General features: G+C 38.2%; 1 protein-coding gene across 2 annotated transcripts in view; it reads left to right on the forward strand.

Annotated features, from left to right (window-relative positions):
* Nucleotides 1–1,474: 1,474 nt before the first annotated feature.
* LOC107583750 (ankyrin repeat, SAM and basic leucine zipper domain-containing protein 1-like) overlaps nt 1,475–14,651 on the forward strand; it is an 18,278-nt gene continuing 5,101 nt past the window's right edge. Inside the window, exons 1-12 of one of the 2 annotated variants that reach the window (XM_016270049.1) lie at nt 1,475–1,682; nt 1,812–1,911; nt 1,997–2,119; nt 3,830–3,944; nt 9,014–9,125; nt 9,252–9,386; nt 9,516–9,637; nt 10,212–10,284; nt 10,712–10,768; nt 11,002–11,114; nt 12,876–12,981; nt 13,784–13,897. In XM_016270049.1, coding sequence (XP_016125535.1) covers nt 1,575–1,682; nt 1,812–1,911; nt 1,997–2,119; nt 3,830–3,944; nt 9,014–9,125; nt 9,252–9,386; nt 9,516–9,637; nt 10,212–10,284; nt 10,712–10,768; nt 11,002–11,114; nt 12,876–12,981; nt 13,784–13,897 — 1,278 coding nt within the window. In that variant the 5' untranslated portion in view covers nt 1,475–1,574. The remainder of the gene's footprint in view (nt 1,683–1,811; nt 1,912–1,996; nt 2,120–3,829; nt 3,945–9,013; nt 9,126–9,251; nt 9,387–9,515; nt 9,638–10,211; nt 10,285–10,711; nt 10,769–11,001; nt 11,115–12,875; nt 12,982–13,783; nt 13,898–14,651) is intronic. The other variant, XM_016270050.1, reaches the window with a different exon arrangement.

The following is a 14,651-nucleotide window of genomic DNA, read 5'->3' on the forward strand; positions in this document are numbered from 1 at the left end:
AAAAACTTAAACAAATGTGAATTTGTGGAAACTTGGGCAACCTTGAGTTTATAGCATAATAGCCTATACCTATGAAAGATTGAAAATGTTATTATAACTCAGCAGGCAATTTTGACTCCACTGAGAAAGTTTTAGGTTAGTTACAGCATGCATGAATTCACAAGAGCAGACTTTAGTAAACTAACAGTGTTAACCTTACTGATTTGACTATACAAAGCAGTAACTAAATCAGCATACTATCATCTCAAAAACATTGCAAGAATTAGATGTTTTGTTTCCAGTCAAGACTTGGAGAAACTTGTTCATGCCTTTATCATCAGCAGAGTTGACTATTGTAACGGTCTCCTCACCGGCCTTCCCAAGAAGACCATTAGACAGCTGCAGCTCATCCAGAATGCTGCTGCCAGAATTCTGACTAGAACCAGAAAATCTGAGCATATCACACCAGTCCTCAGGTCCTTACACTGGCTTCCAGTTATATTTAGGATTGATTTTAAAGTACTTTTACTCGTTTATAAAGCACTCAATGGCCTAGGACCTAAATACATAGCAGATATGTTCACTGAATATAAACCTAACAGACCACTCAGATCATTAGAATAGTGTCAGTTAGAAACACCAAGGGTTCACACAATACAAGGGGAGTCCGCTTTTAGCTATTATGCCACCCGCAGTTGGAATCAGCTTCCAGAAGAGATCAGATGCTCTAAAACATTACCCCCCATTTAAATCCAGACTCAAAACTCATCTGTTTAGCTGTGCATTTATTGAATGAGCACAGTGCGATGTCATTTTAAACCTAAAAAATAATTTTCAAAGTTTTTAAATTAAATTCCTTGTTTTATTGCTGTGATTATTTTTTTCTTTTCTTTCATGTAAAGCACTTTGAATTACCATTGTGTATGAAATGTGCTATATAAATAAACTTGCCTTGCCTTGCCTATACATGTTAGTTAAACATATTCCTGCAAATGCTGGAGTGACGTTTATTATGTCCTTGGATAATCAGATTTTTTGTTTTTTATTTTGAATCTCATATATGTCCATCCATCCATCCGTTCTCTAAACTGCCTGGGTCATGGGGACGCCGGAGTCTATCCCATTTGTCTCGGGGTGCAGATGGTGCAAGCAAACACCCTGGACACACGGCCAGTCTATCACAGGGCTCATACTTATGTTCTATGATTTTATGTATTTTAATAAAATGAATTGGTTTATCAGTCAATTAGATTAGAATAGATGATCCTATATGCAGTAATTATTTAAGTAAAATGTATTTAGCTAGAACTTTATTTTGCTTAAACTATCTAGACACTCTGGAATAATCAACAAAATAGCCCATATGCGTCTTTATATCTGAGAAGCAGCAACAGATTACATTCATGGGAAAAACAGAATAAAACAAAACGATAGACAATTTGGAACGCGAACTAACGCTTCTCCACTGGTCGTCGTTTCATTAATACACACGTGTGGGCGTGGCTTCCGCATACGTCATTACGTCGGTCATCAATAAGAAGTTGCTATTGAAATAAACAGGTGAACAGGAATAGTCCTTATAGTTTACCATAGTCATGTTAAACGAGATTGGATATGCCTTTCCTGCAGGCGATGAAAGTGATGGGAGTAGCGACGAGTGGGACATTGGATATTCTGGTAATAACAAAAAACCATGCGCTGAGGTAAAAGAAAAGGTTCTTCTCACGTCCAACAGTCGTGTTCGCCCCAGCATTCGGCCATTAGTTTAAGATAATTATGTTCACAAATTATTCGCATGATTAAAAAAAGCAACATTTTCATCTTGCTGGCAGTTTTCTGAAGCACACCCAAATGGAGAAGATAAAGTATTCACCTTGAAAAGGGCCATTACTACAGGGAATGTCGACCTGGTGCGCGAGCTCTTAGACAGTGGTAAGTGTTTGATTTATAGCTTTTATTTTGGCGACACAAGTCATAAACTTGCAAAAATATGCTATATCTCATCGTTATCTATCAGGTCTGGACGTGGAGACACGGCTTGGCTTTGGTTGGACTCCTCTCATGTGCGCTGCCCATGTGGCCCACTACGAGCTCGCTGAACTGCTGCTGGATCATGGTGCAAGTGCAAACTTCAGCAGAGGTAAATCGAGAGGTTTCTCTGTTATCCGAAAGACACACATTTTCTGGAAAGACGCACATAAAACCATTGATATGTGTGTCGGAGCTTCATTTCGAATGATGATGCATGTATAGCAGCACTGGCATGAGATAAGGGGCATGTCCCAATACTTTGCACCACTTGTCTTAATTTCCACCATTTTAAGTTTTCAAATGTTTTTTACAGAGCTTTATTGACACATTTCAATGCTTTGTACTTTAAACCTCCAAATGCCTTTTCAGGATTATGTAACAGAAAAAACAATAAAATTGTGACGCCTTCATTTAATTGTGAAATGATAAAGAGCAATTGGAGACGTTTTACAAAATACACATAGAAATCTCTGCACCAATAAAATGTGCAACACATTTTCTGTTTATTTTTACCACCAAATTATATGTAATATCTAATTAAATGAAAAGCTTTTCTCAGTCTTGTGATTTTGGAGAACATGAGCTCCTGAACATGATGAATGATGGGATGTGCTTAGTCTCAAATACTCAAACTACTCTGAAGCGATATTAGGAATAGTGTGGATTTAGCATTTGTCAAGGGCACTGAACTCTGGCATTTATCAGACCTGGGACAGTCTTGCACACCTGCTTCCTGTCACGTGCAACTGGCCAAGACCGCAAGTGTGGATTTTTGGGGCAGGTTTTTCTGTTATTGGACATTTAAAATAATATAATAAAATATTCAATGCACCCTTAAGAATTTAAAGTCAAAGGTTGAGTTTGACAAGGTAAGAGCAGGTGCTGTCGATCTGATGTTGCACTACATGGCCTTCCTGTGACTCTTGTGGGTTTTTATTGGAGAGGATGGGGTTTTGCATCAGCCACAGGGAAGGAACCCAATGATATCAAATCAAAAGAGTATGGCTAGACTTAATCCTTCAGGGGGAATAGTTTGGTTTTCATTAATACGGTCAACATTTTAGTAGATTACATTCTTTTGATTTCAACCCACGTGCTAGAGACGATGGAAACCAATTAGAGTTTGCCTTAGTGTCCTTCATCTGCCATTACTTAATGTTTGTGACGCACATGCCGAGCTATCGTAACGTGTCATTAATCTGCTGGTGTGTTTTTGGTTTACACTGGCTCTCTTAATTTTTTTTTTTCAAAATTGAATGCATCTGTTGGTCATGGTGAAATGCCGGCACATGAGCGACTGAAGCGATGTAGACACTTCCACTGTGTCCACCAAGAAGAGTTCCAGAGGGGGTCTTGAGCAACTGAAGCTGCGGGCTTAGACAGGAAATAATTAAATGTGAATGCAGCTGCCACTTCCTGGTCTGTGTTCCGCACAGAAGGGGAAGAGTGCAGAAGTGATTGATAATGGCGGTATACAGCGTGTGGTGCTGGCGTCATTGCGTTGGCCCAACACTGGAGCTTTATTTATTTTCCTGCTCCACCGCAGGCGCAACTAAACGGTGTCTGCATCCTACTCCCAAGAAGACCTGCTCCTGCAGTCTAAACGCAGCTATCATCACAACACACAAACCCCTAACATAGACTGCTCCCGGTCGGATACGTGACCGAAGCACTAGCAGTGTCCAACAACATTAGACCATATGACCATATTTACCTGCAAACCTGTGGTTTGAACAATTCCACTGCAGAACTTTTTTTGCGTATTATAATTTAATTATGAAGTGGTATGTCTGTGTTTTTCCATAACATCCTTATATAGACCACTATACAGTTCTGATGGCTGCTTGCACAGCAGCGTCTGCCACAGAAGAGATGATCTCCAGGTGTGTGGCTCTGCTGCTCAGTCGCAACGCTGACCCGAATGTCTGCAACAGGTAAGAAAGTCACTTTGCAGGTCAGTTTGGGCTTTTATTGACATGTAGCAACCAGGATGCGCTGTCATACAAAAGTTTTTAGTTACTGATGGCCTTTTTTATCACTTGAGTGTAAATGTCCAGTAACAGGGGTTACCAAAATAAAAAGCATTCAGCTGGGCCTCATATAGCTTTTATTAGCCTACCAGTATTATTGATTATGCATCTCCTGTTAGTGTGCATGATTTTCAAAATGAAGATTAAACAAGATAATAAAAGACATTTCAAAAGATTTCTATTTCCAATAAATGCTGTTTTTTTTTGGGGCCAGTTTTTCTGTTATTGGACATTTAAAATAATATAATAAAATATTCAATGCACCCTTAAGAATTTAAAGTCAAAGGTTGAGTTTGACAAGGTAAGAGCAGGTGCTGTCGATCTGATGTTGCACTACATGGCCTTCCTGTGACTCTTGTGGGTTTTTATTGGAGAGGATGGGGTTTTGCATCAGCCACAGGGAAGGAACCCAATGATATCAAATCAAAAGAGTATGGCTAGACTTAATCCTTCAGGGGGAATAGTTTGGTTTTCATTAATACGGTCAACATTTTAGTAGATTACATTCTTTTGATTTCAACCCACGTGCTAGAGACGATGGAAACCAATTAGAGTTTGCCTTAGTGTCCTTCATCTGCCATTACTTAATGTTTGTGACGCACATGCCGAGCTATCGTAACGTGTCATTAATCTGCTGGTGTGTTTTTGGTTTACACTGGCTCTCTTAATTTTTTTTTTTCAAAATTGAATGCATCTGTTGGTCATGGTGAAATGCCGGCACATGAGCGACTGAAGCGATGTAGACACTTCCACTGTGTCCACCAAGAAGAGTTCCAGAGGGGGTCTTGAGCAACTGAAGCTGCGGGCTTAGACAGGAAATAATTAAATGTGAATGCAGCTGCCACTTCCTGGTCTGTGTTCCGCACAGAAGGGGAAGAGTGCAGAAGTGATTGATAATGGCGGTATACAGCGTGTGGTGCTGGCGTCATTGCGTTGGCCCAACACTGGAGCTTTATTTATTTTCCTGCTCCACCGCAGGCGCAACTAAACGGTGTCTGCATCCTACTCCCAAGAAGACCTGCTCCTGCAGTCTAAACGCAGCTATCATCACAACACACAAAACCCTAACATAGACTGCTCCCGGTCGGATACGTGACCGAAGCACTAGCAGTGTCCAACAACATTAGACCATATGACCATATTTACCTGCAAACCTGTGGTTTGAACAATTCCACTGCAGAACTTTTTTTGCGTATTATAATTTAATTATGAAGTGGTATGTCTGTGTTTTTCCATAACATCCTTATATAGACCACTATACAGTTCTGATGGCTGCTTGCACAGCAGCGTCTGCCACAGAAGAGATGATCTCCAGGTGTGTGGCTCTGCTGCTCAGTCGCAACGCTGACCCGAATGTCTGCAACAGGTAAGAAAGTCACTTTGCAGGTCAGTTTGGGCTTTTATTGACATGTAGCAACCAGGATGCGCTGTCATACAAAAGTTTTTAGTTACTGATGGCCTTTTTTATCACTTGAGTGTAAATGTCCAGTAACAGGGGTTACCAAAATAAAAAGCATTCAGCTGGGCCTCATATAGCTTTTATTAGCCTACCAGTATTATTGATTATGCATCTCCTGTTAGTGTGCATGATTTTCAAAATGAAAGAAATATGCATGAATTTAGTGCAATGGTTCTCAACCAGTGGGCCGGAGCCCACTAGAAGGCCTCAGCAAACTTCCAAAGAGGGCCTCAAGATGACTTAAAATAGTTGCAAATAAGCCAAAACAACTAAAAAAAATTTAATTAGCCTTTAGGGTGCTTTAACACTGGCAGTTTAGTTTGAAACAGGACATCGACTTGGGTGCGCACTTGTTCAGCAAGTAAAGTAACCTGCACACGTGTTTCATCCAATAACAATATCATTAGTTCGACAAAGCACTTGTAGGCAAGAGTGAGCATGCAGTGTAATTGTGCAAAGTGAGTACAATCAGGGCAGCAAATGAATGGTTCGCTATCAGCTTTCTCCTCAAAAGAGTCAGTGTGCAAGCCTTCATTCGTTCACTTTGCTGTGCATAACGGCACCAAATTAATTGATAACCCAACATATTCACCTGCGTTCTGTTTTCTGTCATGCTCCGTGCACGTTTGTGGTGACGTAAGATTAACACAAATGCACTAGGGTTCAAAGGAATCAAGTAAATGTGAAACCAGACCAACGCCACAGGGGCATCGGGAACAATCAGACTTGGACTGCAGCAAACATGCCCAGTGTATAAAATTAGTTTTATCCATTTTAAAAAGACCTCACTGTGGACTTTTATCCTTCATCTCATCTACATGCATCCAGGTCTAACAACAGATAGTCACCAGCTCTGTCAAGCCCTGTTGATTGAGAGTATGTGAAAAAATTCTCCCAGCAGCTATAAAACATTAACACTGACTAGACAGTGTTTCGAACAACTCTGTTTGGGAGGTGATGTGTACTCAATAGTTTATTGACTAAGGCATTTTTCAGGGCAGCCTCCAGCTGCTAATCATCTGCCACCCAAACCGCTCACATGATCTGGAGTGTCAACAAGCATGTTGTTCACTTGACTGGTGAGAAAGTGATTGTGTCCTACCCAGACAAAATATTTAAAGATCGGTAACAAGGAACAGGGAGATGTTGGCAAGTGATGGGCCTGTCAAACATTCATCCTCTTCCTCTGCTCTCCCTAGTGCTCCACACATAACTTACAATGTGCAGCAGCTGCATTTCCCTAAATCTTTTTGTTAACAAATACAGTATGCTTAGACTAAGCAAGACATCATTTGGGAAGAGGGTCTGTTTCAGATTAGTTGAGATTCATTATTTGAAAAATTGCTGAGATTAAAATTTTACATTTGGTTTCCATTCTCTTTCACACGTGAAATCACAGGCCTATTATACATGTTTAAATGCCTCATTATGATTATATAATTTAATCAAGTATATCATTATAAGAAATGAATGGAGCTGCACAATTAATCAAAATAAAAGTAAAATCGCAATATGTCTTAGTGCATTTATCAAATCAAAGGTTGCTATTTAAATAATTACATAGTCTGTTGCGCAGCCATGTGTTAATTTACATGAATTCAAGAAGTTTAAAGCATTTCGCCAAAATAAAAGTGAGGATTTGAAATCAGGTTGAAGGTTTGAATGTTTGAAAGGGCCCAGTGACCTTACAGAAAGCATTTTTTGCAGAGCATGCAAGTCTTCTGCAACTGCCTCTTCCGTTCTTTCATGTAGTTTATTTGATGATGTGCCCAGTGAGGCTTTTGAGCAGCCATTGCTGACAAGCATATGTTGTTCCAAATTATTCTGATTTCAAACATCAGCTTAGTTATTGTTGCATTTATATGAGAAGCATTTATAGCAGCTTCTTGCTATTCCCATTGATGTAAATACTGGAAAATTATTGCTTTACCCATAGGATAAACCCTGTTTACAGCAATTGGGATCTTGTTTTATTGATTCAATAAGCTTTCTTATTGCTCCCTTGGTTTTGGTAGAAGGACATCCTGGGAAAATGCATTTAAGACTGCACACATTTGTCACAAATACAGTCACTGAAGGGGAAATGCGTAGATAGCGAGGAGATAATGTCAAGATGAATGATGGAGGCCTTGCTCACCTGTGTCTGATGTTGTGGAGTTCAGTTCACCACCGTCACATTCTCTGGGAAATGCCACCCAGGTTGATTAATAGCGTCAGGATTTTCCCATAGATTTAAGGTGTGATGTTTGACACTGTGATCTTTAGATAGAACTGTATATTTACGACAGTGACGCAACCTCTGAACGCAGACGACTTGAAAGCTCCTTTTTTTACAGGTGATATTCCCAAGCAAGGTGTAAAATGTTTTTGTCTTTGTTTACTTTGGCGCAGTAGTGTTCTTTATGGTGATTTGATTATTCTGAATGGAGTTTCGATTGAAGGTGATTTGCAAACAGGGGCGTCGTGTGCCTGTGTTTATGAGGGGGCTTCAGTGGATGTCCAGCTCACTTGGTGCCCTAAGCAAGATATCAGACATAACTAAGTTTTGTTTTAGTAGTTCTTTATGAGTAATTGTAACTGTAAGGTGTGTTAGCGTAGAGGTACAGTTTTTGTTTATCATGCGAAATGATTTCAAATTGATTAAAATACAATATAAAGTTATTTTTGTAATGAACCAAGACAAATGATTAAATTTGACAGTTAGTAATGCACTTTCTCATTGAATGAAGTATCCCCCCCCCACACACAAGATTCAGGATTATTATTTTTAACTAAAACCATAAAATACTTACCGTTTTTTAAAAATAAAATACATGTTAACTCAAATAAAATGTCTTGCCAAGGCAACATTTGCAATTTTCATTCAGTTTAACTTGATGTGCTAAAATTGCTACAAAAATTTAAATAAAAACTATATGAACATAATGGGGGAAAAAATAATAAAAAACAAACAACAATATTACAAACTTAAATTAAAATGAAACTGGTAATTTCAATATATATATATATATATATATATATATAATAGTATCTCGATGTCACTAAAATAACACTGACTACAATTATTTGTGCAAATTAATTATTAAAAAGTTTTGGAAGTTGCATTCAAAACTTGCTTGGTTCAACAAATCTGAGAGGTCATGTTGTTTACAGATATATTTAGAAGGTGTAAAGTAAGTGACAAGTTTGAATTTCTGTGCCGTCTGAAACTTGCAAGGGTTTTATTTATTTCAGATATTGTTTTCGTGAAACTGCCAGAACACTCTGTATTGTACTTTAAGATGGTGACTATGGCAAAAAACACCAATGGTGCAAGTCACTAGGCTTAGATTATCACTATTAAAGTTTTGCTTTGTTTGCTTCTGTCAATTCCATCTCAGTTTAATGCAACAAATGACTCATGTTAAATATAAATGTGTCAGAGAACATAACCCCCTGTATGTGATTTATTGCCATCAGCATGATCACAGTAACATCTGGCAGTTCTGTTGTCTTGTTTTGTGCCCTTGCTCAGGAGCAGTATGACGTGTCTGATGCTGGCAGCCAGAGATGGCTATTGTCAGTTGATTAATTTGCTGGTTTCACATGGAGCAAAGCTGAACTTTCAGAATGATAATGGACTTACGGTAAGATCATCAATATTAACAAAAAGTTGTTTTACCTGCATTTTATCATATTCATTGTCCGTTTGTATCTATTATTATATTATATGCGTTCTCACTTTACACTTTAATATTATTCTGATTGAGCAGGCCCTCATAATAGCAGTGCAATATGGACGTGAAGTGGCCGTGTTGAAACTGCTTCAACTAGGAGCGGATAAGTTCATCAAAACCAAAATGGGGAAGACGGCAGCTGACATGGCTAAAATGTCCAGTTACCCTGAGGTAGATCACCTCTGTATCTGAAGAGATCTCCAATGCCAGAATTCATAGAAATGTTATATTTGGACTACAGTAAAAAAAAAATACTTTTAGGCTTGACAATGAGAAATATTAAATTCATTGCTCTTTCAGATCTCCAGGATCCTTAGTTCGACAGAGCTCTCTACTGTAAATGTCAGTGCACCCTCCAAAGCTGAGGCACTGTATACATTTCTCAATCACAACCCTGATCTTTCCTCTGCCTGCAAAGAGAGGTGAGCCTCTGTGTCTGTGACTTGGCTTGTAACGCCCTCTAGTGGTGACTGAAAATGAAAAGAAATCCTTTTATTTTGAAAGAAAAAGACATGGTACACAAGATTTCCATTTCAAACTGAATGCTGCTCATTAGAGCTTTATATTCATTAGAAAATCTGTGTTTAGAACTTGATAAGAAATGTTACTTGAGCAGAAAATCAGCATATTAGAATGATTTCTGAAGGATCATGTGACACTAACGACTGACGTAATGACTGCTGAAAATTCAGCTTTGCTATCACAGGAATAAATTACATTTTATAATATATTAAAATAGAAAACAGTTTTAAATTGTAATATTTTACTGTGATTTTGATCAAATAAATGCAGCCTTGTGAGCATAAGAGACTTCTTTTAAAAAAAAAATTAAATACAATTTTTTTGAGTGGTATATGTAATTAAATATGTAATAGCAGTCATATGCTGGTCCTCACTATAAAATATATTTAATCGTTTTACAAGTCACCATGAAAGCAGCTAGGCTCAAATATTCATATTGTAAATGTGGGTTCATTCTTTTGTTTGACATAACAGTTCCTCTAAGCTGAGTGATATTGAACTTCTGCTGCATGGTTTGAATCTGGATCATCTTTCGGACATCATGGTGGTGAGCCAGTCGATTTATTTTATTGTTGCACTAAAACAAATGTTTACTGTAATGCACTTACAACAGAAGTCTATGGGGCCAGTGTTCCAGAAGCGTTAAGGTTATATTTTTGTTAACATGTTTTCATTCATTATTTATTCAAATGTTTATTAGTTGATCTGTGAAATTGTTCAAATTGTCCTTTTGTCCCTTGGGAATAGTTTTTTAGATTATTTAACTTATGGTTTGTGTTACTGCCACAATTCCTGTGGATGAAGTTTGTTTTTAACATTTGTTCGACTGCAATGTATGATTGCCCAATAGACCTTCATTGTAAATGAACTGCAATGTTGATTTACCTGTATTTTATGAGGTAATTACTATTGTCTCTATTGAATATTCCTTCTCCCGTGTCTCTTACACCTCTGTTTCTTTTTTTTACTGGAAGGAAAATGATGTCACTTGGAGTGACCTGTTGATCATGGAGAAGGGGGACTTGGAAAAGGTATGTAGATCATGTCTTTTTAATAGATGTAAAGATGAAAAAGAACACAAATTTTGTGCAAAACAAACATTTGTTTTCTGAGTTAATGGCTAAAATTATACTGAATTGGATACTTTTTGGATGAATATACATATTTTTAGATATTAGATAAATATACATCTAAAAAAACTAAATATATTGTATTTCGCTTAAAATGTTGGTTTACAAGGATAAATCAGCTCTCTTTCTCTTAGATTGGCGTAACTAATCCTGAGGATCTAAAGAAGATTCTCAGCACAATGGAGCTGATGCACCTTGATAAAGTAGATCTGGATACCCTGATGCCTCTTAATAACATAGACAGCGGGTAAAGCTCATTTAGCCTCAAGCTAATCTAAACTTTATTGTATGTTTATTATGTATCCACATCATATCCCAACCATATTTGTTCATTCATCATTAGTGCTATGAACCGTTTCCCATGCTGGTAACAGTCTGCAGTGCAGCTAAAGCACTACAGAACACATAGCAGTACAACAGTGTCTTGACAAGGCTTCCATGTAAGCCTGTCTTAATGGTTTAAGCTCTAGTAATGATTTATAAGGTGAGAAATGAACTAGTGCCGTTTCTGCATGCACCAGGCTCTGACGGATGATGGCGAGGAGGCGGCGTGGCGGCCATGTTTGACTTTAAAGTCCACACTTAATTAATCTAATCAATCTGTAATTTCTTTATTCAATGTCAGGGAGGTACAGAGAGGGCAGACAGACACTCAGTAAATTGTGCAGTTAAATCCTCTTCTGATAGGTGCTCCATAAACACACATTAAAAGGATAGAGTTACAGTGAAATTCATTGCCACAGGTGATTTCCTGCCTAATGGTATGTATGTAAACATAAGCACTGCTGTTTTCACAAGAGTTCATAAGTTGTTTCCGGAAGATAACTCCGTGTAGCTTTGATATTTTTAGGACAAAAAAGATGCAACAAGATTTTTAGTCTATTAAACTGTTATTATTTTGAGTGGCTGTATTATTTAAAATGTATCAACTAAATGCCAGTGAATGTGACCTGATGATGGAAAATGATGGATCTGCTCATGGTGCCTGTTGGGACTGTGGCATTAACCCGGTGGCACTTAGTCATCCACAAAAGCCCATCACTCATTCAGTCATAGAAAAACTAACAAAGTGACGATCAGAGCCCATCTCTCCGTCCTGGAGGGGATAGTAACTCCACAGTGTCTGACAGTGTTTACCACAGGCTCTGACAGAGTGTTAGGAGAAGAAAACGGCTGCTTGGGGAAATGCTCTGTTAAGATAACACTATCAACATCACGTGGTATGTGTGAGCCATTACAGGAGTTTGAAAATTGTAAGTGATGGCAGAAGTGCGCCAAGAATGCTGTCACCAAATCAAGTGATACCATTGGTCATTTAAGAAATATCTGCTTCAGCTTTCAATGTTTGGGATTTTAGGATAAAGCGAACTGAAGGAAATATTTAAGGAAACAATGGTATCACTTGGTTGATACCATTTGGTGATAGAACGATCGATAGAGAGATAGATAGATATACTGTAACAGATTTTATAAAATTTTTCTTACACATGGTTTGTGATTCTTACATATTTTGTTCATCAAGATAATCTTCACAAATGAACAACTTTTTCTGGATTTTTAAGCCTAATTACAATTGGTAGAATTAAAAAGCTAATCATATACTATAAACAAACTACATCACGGTTGCATGAATTCAATGTCACCATCACTAAGCTTCTGAAAAAAAAAAGTTAAAATGGTTCACAAAAGTGTGATTTATAAACAAAATCAGGCTGTGTGTAGAGGAGTTTACCTGTTCGGTTTGATTACTGGAAATGGGCGAATTACTGATGGATTTTATGTCATAGAATAAAATGTAAAAGTGTCTTTAGCTTGTGTTATTTCAGACATTTAACCAAAAACCCATCAGGGCGATGCGAAGTGCTAAAATGCTCATTTCCGGGTTTTGCCCTACAAATATGTCATCCCTGGCTGCAGCACTCTAGAGGAAGTAGAAAGTTTATTTGACTACTTCGTAAGTTCATGAACAAAGGTTGTCTTTTGATAAATGTTTTCTTCTTTTTCTCAGGAGGGAAGATTTCCTTAATTTTCTGATCAGTCTGAAACAGCAGTGCTGTTACTTGACAGAAACCTTACAGGATGTCATCAGCAGATTCCCACGTAGCCCCTCTGAGGTTCGTTGTGTACTTTAAGTGTCTGCGTCCTGTGTAAAACATGACCAATTAGAAGTATTCCTGTCTGTTTCTTTAGTCTCGTGTAGCCAGGCTTCTGATTTGTGGAAGTCTGGTCTACATTGCTTTTTATTCCACCCACTTAGAAAGAAAGAGAATATCTGACTGACATGTAAAGCAACCAACAATAGTTATTTTTGTTTTTATGTGCGGTTTAGGAGTGGATCTGAAATAAATAAATAACAATTAAAATAATGGTACATTAGCCAAATGTTTGTACACAAAACACTGTAAAAATAGGAAAAATGTATAGATATGGTCAAAATCAACAAAAAGAGAGTTTTTTTTTTTTGTGTGTGCGTGTGTTCCATGGTGAGAAAAAAAATAGAATTTGAAGAACATTAGGGATGGTTAATTTTTAATTTTAAAGCAACTAATGCTCAAAAAGGTGTGACTAGACCGGACTGCCCAATATTTGTGAATGACTGATCTCTGCCACAATGTTTTAAACCAACATTTTTACCAACAATAATAATGCAATCTTACTTTCAAAATGGCTTCATCTGTCAAAAAAACTCTGATGGGCCAAATGCTTACATCAGTTTAAATGTGCATGGCCTCTTAAGAGTGACTTCTCCAAGTGCCTGAAATTATCCATGATTACAGCCTTGAATAAATGGGAACAAATTATTCCATTGTATTTTAAAACCTTCAAGTCATTTTCAACTGAAGTGGTAGTAAGCATACAGAGCTATTGTATCTAATGTTTTGTGCCTGCTTGTTTGTGATGCCTTTTGTTTGACAGGTTGTTCTTACATGTGATCCCAAGAAAGAGGCTCAAGCCCTTTGCACCGAGCTAGTAACTCAGACAGGAGACCTCCAGAAGGAGATTCTCTGTCTTAAGACCCTACTCAGCAAGGTCAGTCATGTCCACATTCCTTCATGTCCTCATCTTTCTTCTCTGACGCTTCTATTTACAATAGTTTTGTCTAGTAAAAATACTGTGAGACCAACAGGGGCAGCCGTTTCATCCCACTTAGATGTTCCTATAGTCTCTTTCATGATGATGAAGGGTAATCAGTTGTGAACCAATAAATTGAGTATGTTATCCGCTAGCACATTCCAGGGAAACTCTCATCAATCTTCAATGTGGAATTAGTTTAACCAGACGTGTTTGGAGCTTGCTGTAGCTCCTGGTGTTTTCAAAGCATTCAACATTTGATTGTGGCAACCCATCTGAATAGAATTCTAATATAGAATGCTTTCTCAGATAGTGTGTTGTCTTGTCATAAGAAACATTCCACTGCACCAGCGGTGGCAAACTCCGGTCCTGGAGAGCCGCAGCCCTGCAGAGTACAGCTCCAACCCTAATTAAAACTCACCTGCCTGTAGCTTTCTAGTTACCCTTCAGACCTTGATTAGCTTGTTCAGGTGTCTTTGATTAGGGTTGAAGCAAAACTGCAGGGCTGCGGCTCTCCAGGACCGACGTTCGCCACCCCTGCACTACACCATAACTGTAAGTGTAAGGTGTTCCTGTGGCTCAGTGTTAGAGCATTGCGTTAGCAGCGCAAAAGGTTGTGGGTTCTATTCCCAGGGAACACGCATACTGGTAAAAAATGTATAGCCTGAGTGCACTGTAAGTCGCTTTGGATAAAAGCGTCTGCTAAATGCAT

This window comes from Sinocyclocheilus grahami, unplaced genomic scaffold (assembly GCF_001515645.1).
Source record: "Sinocyclocheilus grahami isolate Dianchi unplaced genomic scaffold, SAMN03320097.WGS_v1.1 scaffold55.1, whole genome shotgun sequence".
Classification (NCBI taxonomy): domain Eukaryota; kingdom Metazoa; phylum Chordata; class Actinopteri; order Cypriniformes; family Cyprinidae; genus Sinocyclocheilus; species Sinocyclocheilus grahami.